Source organism: Nesoenas mayeri, assembly GCF_963082525.1.
Source record: "Nesoenas mayeri genome assembly, chromosome: 17".
Taxonomy (NCBI): domain Eukaryota; kingdom Metazoa; phylum Chordata; class Aves; order Columbiformes; family Columbidae; genus Nesoenas; species Nesoenas mayeri.
Genome location: NC_137565.1, coordinates 4,496,412 through 4,507,220, shown reverse-complemented (window position 1 = coordinate 4,507,220; position 10,809 = coordinate 4,496,412). Strand labels below are relative to the sequence as shown.

Here is a 10,809-nt window from a genome sequence, read left to right as displayed (position 1 = left end):
CCTACAAATATGAAAATCCTTTTTGAAAACAAAACAAAACATAACAGGGCTCCCAAACCTGATATTACACAATGTGCATTTAAAATGTTTTACACAAGTCTTTTGGCACTGTGGTCCCACCCAGAGACCCATCGCTCCTACAGAACAACCCCACGGGGGTACTCACCTTGTAACTACAGACAGGGACAAGATGCTGCTTCCCAGTGGGATTTCACAGCGGATTTAGGAGCTGCCATGGCCTGTGTGGGTCACAGTGCGGGGTGGTCGGCAGCACAGGTTTAACCTGAGACCTGCACTGGTAAACCGAGTCAGGATACACTGGGACAGAGGGACCCCAAACACCTCCCATGCTCAGCCATCCATCAAGAGAAGAGATTGAGCAACACAGCACCACGTTTCAGCCTTTTAAACATTTATCAAAAGAACAAAACAAGAACAGCGAAGGCAGAGCAGGGAGAGGCTGTGCTGGATGGGAGTTATCTAGATAACCTCATCTGAGGATGCTGTCTCCGCAGCACCGCGAAGCTGCAGGAATCACCGCTCAAGGAGCTTTGCTTTGAAACTTCACCATTTCAATGGGATTTGTTCTGTTGGACTGTGTGCTGAAACACAAACGCTTGAAATACCAAAAGAGGAAACCTACTCAATGTAACACAGAGCCCCAGGTGAGCGATTCTGAGGTTTAGCCCACTTTTTCAGTCTAGTTCAGGTCTAGTTAATAACAGTTATAACAAAATTGCTCATTACATGTGATGTTACTTGTGCCACAACCTGCTTATGAAGCACTAATAAAAGACTCCAACCTTCCCTGGGCTTCAGCTCTGGAAAGCCAGGGGCTCATCACTGTGTCTGCGCAGATCGTGTCTCACCCACCCAACACAGCCCACAATTATTGCCCAAAATAACAACTTCTACAAGAATGGAGAGAGGCCTTACTCAGTTTTATTGATTCAGAAGCATATTTTGAAGTTCAACAGGGAACAAGCTTACAACAAACCAGTCATCTCAGAAATCCCCTTGAATAGCTGATACACCCCAAAACCAACTACCAGAAATAAACAAAACCACATCAAAAATAAAAATCCACCAAGGCAGGAGCACTTGTATCATAACCATATAAAATACTAAAATTAAAGCAAACTAAAATTATCATCCCTATTCCTTATCTCATTAAATTAAAATAATTAGGTGTTTCAAAAATTCTTTCATCACATTTAGTGATTTCAAAAGATAAAGTATCTTTTGAAAGGGAAGATAAAGTATCAAACTTGTATATTTCTTGACTGTGATCTACTATTATAGACACAAAACAGTGCTCCGGGACTTTTTAGCATTTATTACAAGATGTTCAGTGAGGAATTGCAGGGGAAAAATAAAACAAAAGGAAAAAGGAATGTTCTGTTGTCATCAAGAGCATCAAGACCATTTCATGCTCTTTAGAGCCTGTATCAAATGACGTTTGTGTCTCTACAGCCTCATTCCAAACTGATAGGAGTAAGAGATGAGAAGACACATCTTGCAACTCTACAAGCCACCCGTGACAAGCCCGTGCAATTCCGAATTGCGGGCAGGCCCCGCTCTACCAGAACCTGCTCAGACCCTGCGAGTCAGGCACTCGGCGCTCACAGCCTCCAAAATATTTGTTTCAGCAAAAACATGTAGGGAAGTTTTCAAACCAGATCAGAGTCCAGAAAGCAGGCACAAACTTCGGCTTTATTGTTTTCCACACAATGGTCATCTCTGCAAGGGAATGATATTGCAGCTGGAAAAGAAGAGGGTAGAAGGAAACATTAATGTCTCAGTTCTCAAACAGGCGCAGAAGATACGACCCGGCATCAGTCAGACCCACCACAACCCTCCTCTTTTTGTTTCCTCCACCAAACAAATACCACAGAGACTTTACCCCTGTGCTCACGTGTGACACAACTCGCCTCCCCGTATCGCTGTGCAAAACCATCATCCTCCAGCTCTCAGCTGGTACCCGCCAGTGACATCCAGAGCGGGCAGCAACACACACCAAGAGCAAAGCCCAGAGCTGGCCCGGCTGCAGGAGACGTGCTCCGAGCTGGGAAAAGCCTCATTTGCTCCAGTGAGCAGAACAGCAGCTTACCCCAAGAGACCCTTCCCGGCCCAGCGCTTCGGAGTCAGCCCCACGTGCACTTTCCTGCCGCTGCGGATCACAGTCACGCTCAGAGGCCTCTGAAAGGGAGAAAACAAAAAATATATATAAGGATAAAAGATGACAACTTCCCAAGGTGCGGCAGCTTCTCTGGCCAGGCCACGAGGGCGGCACAGCAATGCAGCCGGCTGGAGGGAGCTCCCGGGGAGAACAGACAACACGATCCTCACAGCGAAGAGCACACACCGCTCTGCTCCCTTCTATCCAGCAGCAATTAGCTCAATGCTGTGAGAGAACAAGGCTCCGACAGCACCGACTAAATCTGACGCTGTTTCTGACATGGAGATTCTAAACCTGTGGCTAAGAAACAGGCAAGAGAACACAGTTACTCAGAAACGAGCTCACCCCTTCGCTATGCTGCACCACTGTGGCGATGTTCTGAAGGTTCTGGAAGTTGTTGATGTTGACAGAACCAAACTCCACAATTTCATCATCAACCTGAAGTCCCTGGACAAGATATAGAAGAGAAATGAGTATCTGCCTTCTCCAAAGACAGGTAATATCACAGGAGCATCGCCCTGCACCCTGAAGGTGTGCTCTGACACTCTTCTTCTCACTGCTCAGGCAACTGGACTGCTCTACACCTTCTCCATGTCCTTAGAAAGTAGTAAGTACTCATTCCTCTGTCCTGCTTTATGGGAAGAGAAGTACTAAGGGTCAAATGGTCAGTGAGGAGCTGTTTGGTACGACGATACAGCTGAGAGCACTCATCTCATTTCCATACAGCGACTGATCTATTCACAGGACTTCCCAGTGTGACCAAAAAAAAAAGGGGGTGGGGGGGGAACACTAATCAAACCTCCAACTTACTAACAAGCGACAGAGAAAGCCACCTGCTGTGTTTTCTGTCTAGGTCCAGAATGAGCTTTCTGACGGGCTGTCAGACCCCCCAACTTACCGAGATACTGGCAGGAGACCCCGGCGTCACCGCGTTCACCCTGGCAAAGGCCCGCGGCTGGCTCTGGCTCATGGCCTCGGCCAGCGCCTCCGCCTCATCCCTGGCGCGTTTCTCCTTCTCCCGGGCGTGCAGCTGGTGAAGAGCTTCCTCCACCTGCTTCATCAGAGCCTTGTGGTCATTCTGCAGACCTGCGGGTGACACCATTAGCACACAGGGAGTGGAAGCGAGTTACACCTCTGGGTTCTTTCTCAGCACGCACTCTGCAGCTGGGCAGAAAATGGTATTTGGGGTGTCTGAGATGCTGGCCATGGGTTGTAATAACCTTCCGCTGTCGTGCCTGCTGGGTCCTGGCGCCAGCCCTGCTCACACAGCCCCCAAGCTGATGGAGTTACAAACACAGAAAACCACGCTACAAACGTCAACAAACACACAAGGACCATCACCCAGAAATCACCGAGCAGCCAAAGCCTCTTTTCTATCAAGTCACACACTCATGTACCTAGAGCAGGAGCCACCCCCAAAGACGGGGCACAGGGTAACCCTGGGAAGAAATAAACACCAAGCTTTTTTTTACCCAAAGCTTATTCTACAAAAACACTTCACCGTATTTCACGAATCCCAAAGGGCTCCACAGCAGAAGCACAATTCCAATGTCGCTGCAACAACGCGCGGACAAAAGCGTTTTCCTGACTAAGCCGACCCCCATCAGCCACAGACAGAGCAGAATAACTGAAAACCCAACTCAGCGCAATCCCGGCTTTACTTTTTTCAAGAATTGCGATAAACAGGCAGAACGACACGTTGCTTGCGGTACTTCAACAGCTGTGGTTGCTGACAGGGTGTTCATTGCCGCAGCACACGCCGGTTTCCAGCACACCCGGGGCTGCCGGGTCACTCCCCGCAGGACACGGGCCCCCCCGCCCCAGCACTCACAGATGATGTTGTGCCGGGCGGTTCGCACTTCGTAGATGTCGATGTCGCCCCGGGGAAAATCCTCCGCGTCCACCAGCGGCTCCGTCATCCCGACGCCCTTTTGCTGCGTGGGAAGAGGCGGCCGTGGGGCTGCGAACCGGCGCCGCGGGCCGGCCCCGCGCCCCGCAACCCCCCGCACTGACCCCCAGCAGCTCGTAGTAGGCCTTGATCTGCGCCTCGATCTCGTCCTTGCGCTTCACCAGCTGCTGCACGTCGCTGACGGTGACCGGGCGGCTCCCGCCGGGATCCGCCATGGCTGACACGGGCCGCGCCGCCGGCTGCGGGAAAAGGCGTCACTGGCGGCGGGGCGGGGCCGCCGGCGGAAGCACCGCCCACGAAGGGCGGGGTCTGTGCCTTGGAGGCGGGGTCTGTGTCTCGGGGCGGGGTCAGCGCCGCTGGTGTTGATGTCGCGGGAGGCGGGGTCAGCACTGCGGGGGCGTGGCCAGCAGCGTTGGGCGGGGCCAGCGCGGTGGCGCTGCAGCGCGGGGTGGGTGTCGGGGGGTGATACGGGTGTGATGGTGCCAGGGAGCAGTACCGTGTGACGGTGACACAGGGTGACACAGCAGTGGCGGTGCCACATGGTGACACAGCAGTGGCAATGACATGGGGTGACACAGCTGTGACAGTGATGTGGTGACACAGGGGTGTCCCATGTCCCCGTTGCCCACCTCTCCCCAGCCTGTGCCCCAGTTGGGCGTTTGACCCCAGGGGACACAACCCCACCACCACAGCCCTGACACCCACTCAAGCACCCTGCGCTTGTCCTTTTCGCCCCCCCCCGGCATCCCCCTTCCAGCCATGGGGTGTTTGTGCACTGGTGGACCCCACGGCAGGGCAGCCCCCGTCCCCTCCTGCTGCTCCCACATTTTGTGTCCCCTGCAGCGCTGGGTCACCGGAGCTGAAGGTGGCACCACGTGGCCCCAGGCACAGACACCGCACACCCGGCTGCACCTCGCGTGTGACCCAACTGCCCTGGTTCAGGTTGGCCCAGACTGGAAATGTCCCTGCGAAGGGGTGAATGTCCCCAGGGACAGGTGGGAGGGCCGGGGGGTGTGCGGTTATGTCACCCCGCTACCGGCCTGGTGTGCACGGGGACAGGAGGTTTTGCTGTGGGGTCAGCAGGCGCCTGTGCCACACAGCCTTGCACACTTGCACACTCGTCACCCTATGCATTTAACCCTGTGCCACAACCAGGCCTGCACAGGACACTGTGACATGGCCCTGGCAAAGCCACCTGTGGGGCAGCGCTGGGAGTTCCCAGCCCAAACCAAACACGTCACTTTGAGTTGGGGGTAGGAGAAGGTGGAGCCGAGGAGGAGCTTTCCCCACCCCACCGCTATATTAAATGCCCTCTTGGACTCCCACTCGCTTCATCACTCTCACATCGCCAGGTCACAAAAATGGTGAGAGGCAGCGGATGGGAATTGAATCAAATGGCCGGGGCTGGACGGTGCGGGATGTCTTGGGAGCTTTACTGCGTTTAATCTCTGCTTGAATTCAGAATTTTTGGCGACTCTGCTGGAAGTCGTGCAGAAGAGCTTTCCTCGTACACTGACCTTTGGATTCCAGCTCTCTGGGGGCCGAGGTACCTTCCTGCTCCGCTAACGTCTCTCTTTTCTGATTCTCTCTTTCAGACGACTTATACAGACAAGGGAGAAAAGGTAAGAGGTGTTTTGGGTCTATGGTACTGCCCTGTTGTCTGGTATGAAACATCAGCCATGTTAGTGCAAATAATATTCGTTCCTTACTCGTTTACCACCTGGTGAAATCAGAAATAGAATTTCTCCCTAGTTGGGCCACACAGGACATGGTTCCTTGTTGTAAATTGCCATTAATGATGACATTTTTTCCTTTTTCGTTCTGGTTTGCAAGGAGAGTGACAAATGGGAGACGATGGGTTTTTCCAGCCAGACTTGGTGCCTAAGCAGAATCCTAATTCATTGCAATATTTATTTCCAAATGCTGCACCTATTCGCCACCTTTTTCCCCAAAAAATGCTCTCGAAGCTGCCGGTCAGTGTGCATCGCAGCTGGGAGCCAAGGCCACAGGAACGGGTCGAAGGGGAATTCGTGCCAGCGCTGGCAGTTGTGTAAGAGTGTTTGGGGTTGAGAATTGATCTTTAAGGCAGCAATGCTCGCGGGGGTTGTGCCTCTGCCGAAGCCGCTTGCAGGGAGCACCGGGAGCACCAGCACCAACATGGCCCCTCGTGAGTCGGGACTCTGCACCTTCCACCGCGCAGAGCAGGATCCTGCAGGACCTGACCTCAAAGTGCTTTGAAAAATCGCTGTTTCAGGGCAGCAGCCGTGGTTCCACTCGCTTAACTCGGATGCGTTCGCAGGAGATTTGCAGGGTCGCGGCTGTCACTCCTCGCTGATCCAGCAACGAGCGACGCCGCGGGAAAGGCTGCGGCAGCTCTCAGCTCTGTTTTCCCTTCCCTTTAGCCCCTGCGAGGCCGCTTCATCCATTTCCACTCCATCACCTTCTGGGTGGGCAATGCCAAGCAGGTGAGAGGCGGCGGCAGGCGGGCAGAGCGGTGGGTGCCAGGACGGGGCGGCCGCTCCGGTCATTGGCTGCCAGGGGGGCTGTGCCGGCGTCCAAAGCCCGTCCCTGGGTCAGCGCCTGTGTCCACTGGCACAGCCTCCCCCGCGGCCTTGGGGGCTCTTGCACAAGGCGAGGGGCTGCCCGGGGGTGCGCGGGAGGGGCCCGGACAGCGCAGAGCGGCACGTGTGGCACAGCGGGAGCCGCCACCAGCCTGCGGTGACGAGGCGCGGCGGTGGCTGCTCCCCGTCACTGCTGGGGAGTCAACATCCCTGTGCTTCAAACCCGAGTTGCTTTCTGCCCAAGCTCCCAGATGAACAGCAGACAGGCAGGAATGCTCCTCGCTCGGTGGGGCTCGCTGCCTCCCCCGGCCACCATAGGTGCAGGAGGGCTCTGCAGACACTTTCCACTGAGTCTGGGCTTTTTCCCCCGTTATGGGCCCTTTCTCACCTCTGCCAGCTCCTCCCGGGCTGCTGGAGGGAAGCAGAGCAGCTCGGCTGCTCCTGCACACACACACATGCACACACTTGCACACGTGCTGGCCGTTCCCCAGGGGCTGTCGGTGCCGCCCTGGCCGGGGGGAGCCCCACGGGAACCGGGGGTCACCGGCACCACAGCCTCACCAGGTACGGCTCTCACATGCCCCACAGGCTGCATCCTACTACTGCAACAAGCTGGGCTTCGAGGAGCTGGCGTACCGGGGGCTGGAGACCGGCAGCAGGGAGGTCGTCTCACACGTCGTCAAGCAGGACAAGGTGAGGGGCTGATGCACCCTCCAGAGGTGGCTGAGGGTGGGGGGCAGACGAGCTGGTGTCAGGTGTGTGGGTGCTGCCAAAGCCCATTTGCACCATTAAACCCCAGTCCTGTGGTGCGTCTGCCCCAGCCTGGGGGCACCGCCACGTCTTCATCCCTCACCTCTCCTCCTCTTCCTCGCCAGATCGTGTTTGTTCTCTCGTCCGCTCTCAACCCGGGGAATGAGGGTAGGTACCACGGGGTGGGATGGAGAGGGAGATGGTGCAGCAAAGTGCTTCTGCTCACGCCTGGGGCTGCTCTTGCTCCGTGCAGAGATGGGGGAGCACCTGGTGAAGCACGGTGATGGGGTGAAGGACGTCGCCTTCGAAGTGGAGGACTGCGACTTCATTGTGCAGGTGGGCAGCCCCTCTGCTCCCTCCCGCGCAGCACCCCGAAACGGCGAGGGGAGGTGGGGACGGGCCTGCGGGAGCTGCGGCAGGATGGGGTCTCTGTCCTTCTGCCCAGAAAGCCAAGGAGAGCGGAGCCATGGTGGTGAAGGAGCCCTGGGTGGAGGAGGACAAGTTCGGGAAGGTGAAGTTCGCGGTGATCCAGACGGTAAGTGGCAGGACGGCTGCCTCTGAGCCCTCGTGCTGGAGCAGGGTCAATGGACACAGGAGACCCCTGAAAAACCAGGGCCACCACGCAACCGCTTTCCTCCCTCTTGCAGTACGGTGACACCACCCACACCTTGATAGAAAAGCTCAACTACAAGGGCCTCTTCCTACCTGGGTACCACCCCCCGCTCTTCAAGGACCCGCTGCTGCCGAAGCTGTGAGTGCTCTGCAGAGGGTCCCGCTCGGCTCCGCCACCCAAGAGCCGGACGGGTCCCCACCACCCCAGCGGAGCCCCTCACGCTGAGGGCGCCCTCGAGCCCGGCTGAGAACCACCCGGCTTTCCCCACAGACCCAGTGCCAAGCTCAGCTTCATCGACCACGTCGTGGGGAACCAGCCCGACCTCCAGATGGTCCCGGTGGCAGAGTGGTAAGAGCGGGGAGGGCGGGCGGGAGGCGGGATGGAGCAGCAGCACGGCTCTGCTGGTCTCACCGCTTGCGATGGTGATGGCTGAGACTAATTAAGCCAGAGCAGAGCTTCATTAGTGCGGGGATGGAGCGAGGGACTTGATGGTGCCCTCTGTGGCCTGGGCAGGTACCAGAAGAACCTGCTCTTCCACCGCTTCTGGTCAGTGGACGACAAGCAGCTGCACACCGAGTTCAGCGCCCTGCGCTCCATCGTGGTCACTAACTACGAAGAGACCATTAAGATGCCCATTAATGAGCCGGCATTTGGCAAGAAGAAATCCCAGATTCAGGTGAGCACACGCCAGCAGTTGATCCATCAGGCTGCCCCCGCTTTGGTGAAGGAAAAGCTGTGCTGTGGTGGCTGCTTGGCCCTGCTCGGGTTTGCCAAGGGCTATCAAGTCCTGGGGAGCCACCAGCACAGAGATCGTTTATCCCCAATCTCACCAAGAGTGTCTTTTTTCATTTCATGGTGTCCCTGAGCTGGCTCTGCTTTCACACCCAGCCCTTTGCACGCTGTAGCTGTGCTGTCACTAACGTGGTGACATTTTTTCCATGCAGGAATATATCGACTACTATGGAGGAGCTGGAGTCCAGCACATCGCGCTGAACACCTCCGACATCATCTCGGCGGTGAGTGCACCCCCGGCAGCGCCCTGTCCCATCCCGTCCTGCTGGGCACCGTCCTCGGCACAAGGGGTGACCCCAATGGTTGTAGCCACAGTGGGGGTGACCCCAATGACAACTGTCGGTGTACGAGGCCACGGGCAGGCTGAGTGGGCTTTGTGCTGTGATCATCTCACAACCAGGATTAACTGCTCAGTGAGCGGATGGGAAGGGACTTGCCCGCATCTGTGAGCTGCTGGTAGATGCCCGTCCCTCCAGCTCAAGCAGCCGGGGTCTGCAGGGACCCCGATGGCACGTGCTGTCCTTGAGGGTGGCTAGTGGGGCTGAGCCACCATAGCACATCACCCACCTTCGCCTGGGGCAGATGCTGCTCCGGACTGAGCACTTGGCTTTGGGCTCCTCCAGAGGTGTTTGGGGGTCAGGGTGGGATGAAGATCCTTGTGCAATGGCCAACTCTCTGCATTGCCTGGAGAGGGCATCTCGGCCCTCCTGCTCCTGGTGCCCGAAGTCAGAAGGTGGGACAGGTGGCCATGCACGAGGTTGGCCAACGTCATGGGAAAGCACCGCCCTGCCTCCCAACACCATCCGTCCCGAGCCATCCTCTTGGCACAAACCAGAGATGAGCCCCGAGCCCGACCCACGCCACGGTCTCCCCTGCCTTGCAGATCACCAACCTGAAGCAGCGGGGCGTGCAGTTCATGGACGTGCCCTCCAGCTACTACCAGATGCTGCGGCAGCGGCTGAAAACGGCCAAAATCAACGTGAAGGAGAACATTGACAAGCTGGCGGTGAGTCAGGCCGGCCTGAGAGGGAAAAGGTTTGCCCAGGGCTGGATCGGCTCCCCACAACGTTCTGCAGGGATGAGGGCGATACAGGGGGATCCCTTTGCTCTTCTGTGGGTCTTTGAGCTGTCGCCTTCTTTCTTTTCTCCAGGAGCTGAAAATCCTGGTGGATTTTGATGAGAAAGGCTACTTGCTCCAGATCTTCACCAAACCAGTTCAAGACAGACCCACGCTCTTTCTGGAGGTCATCCAGCGGCACAACCACCAGGTTGGTTTGAGGATCGCGCCATGATCTTGGCTTTGAGACCTTGGGGCCACCAAGTACCGTCTGCTGCTCTTTCCCAGCCGCTTCGGAGCTGAGGAACCCGCTGCCCGTGCCCGTGTCTGTAACGTTGTCATCTCCGCAGGGCTTCGGCGCCGGGAACTTCAAGTCTTTGTTTGAAGCAATAGAAATGGATCAAGACGCAAGAGGAAACCTGACCATCCTGGAGCCCAACGGGGAGACCAAGCACATCTAGAGGATGGCAAAAATGCCGCTCTCATGAGCTGGTTCACAAACGAACTGGGAAATAGCTCATGTTTTGGTAAATAGCCCAGATCTAAGTGTCATAAACCCTGGGAAGCTGCTGCCAAGTTGGAGATGTAAAAGGACTCAACACCCATCCCGACGCTGCCCTCCGGTGACTTCTAGGGAGAGGGAGCGTGGGAAATAGCAAACAGGCTCTTGAAAAGCAGTTTAATCTGATCCAAACCACTGAATTCCTAACAAAGGGCAGACTTGAGGCATGTGCCAAAGACATGCAGCTACGGAGGAAGACAGAAGAAACAACTGGGAGAGCTTAAATTCAGTCTATCCAAAATTTTCTGTTAATTTTAGCTGCATGGGAAGCTGGGAGAGGAAAGCATGGAGGCGTTTGCCTCTCTTTGTAAGATTTTAATTGCTTTTAGACTCAATCTTGAATTCAAATTTGCTGGGATTAAACACTTGATTTTAGAGTAGCTACA

At 55.9% G+C, this 10,809-nt stretch overlaps 2 protein-coding genes across 2 annotated transcripts; one reads left to right on the top strand and one right to left on the bottom strand.

The window, feature by feature from the left end:
- Positions 1 to 920: 920 nt before the first annotated feature.
- PSMD9 (proteasome 26S subunit, non-ATPase 9) lies at positions 921 to 4,359 on the bottom strand. The gene is made up of 6 exons (XM_080355487.1): positions 4,193 to 4,359; positions 4,011 to 4,113; positions 3,078 to 3,265; positions 2,525 to 2,626; positions 2,111 to 2,199; positions 921 to 1,762 (listed from the first exon to the last, which is right to left on the bottom strand). Exons 1-6 carry the CDS (start codon positions 4,301 to 4,303, stop codon positions 1,735 to 1,737), a joined length of 621 nt encoding a protein of 206 aa, XP_080211613.1. The 5' UTR covers positions 4,304 to 4,359; the 3' UTR covers positions 921 to 1,734.
- HPD (4-hydroxyphenylpyruvate dioxygenase) lies at positions 4,302 to 10,322 on the top strand (the record flags this gene model as incomplete). The annotated part of the gene is made up of 14 exons (XM_080355628.1): positions 4,302 to 4,415; positions 5,684 to 5,710; positions 6,491 to 6,553; positions 7,238 to 7,342; positions 7,525 to 7,567; positions 7,653 to 7,735; positions 7,845 to 7,934; positions 8,047 to 8,150; positions 8,283 to 8,360; positions 8,526 to 8,688; positions 8,957 to 9,028; positions 9,688 to 9,810; positions 9,956 to 10,072; positions 10,212 to 10,322. The coding sequence occupies 14 exons, from the start codon at positions 4,302 to 4,304 to the stop codon at positions 10,320 to 10,322; spliced, it is 1,293 nt and encodes a 430-aa protein (XP_080211754.1).
- Positions 10,323 to 10,809: the final 487 nt, after the last annotated feature.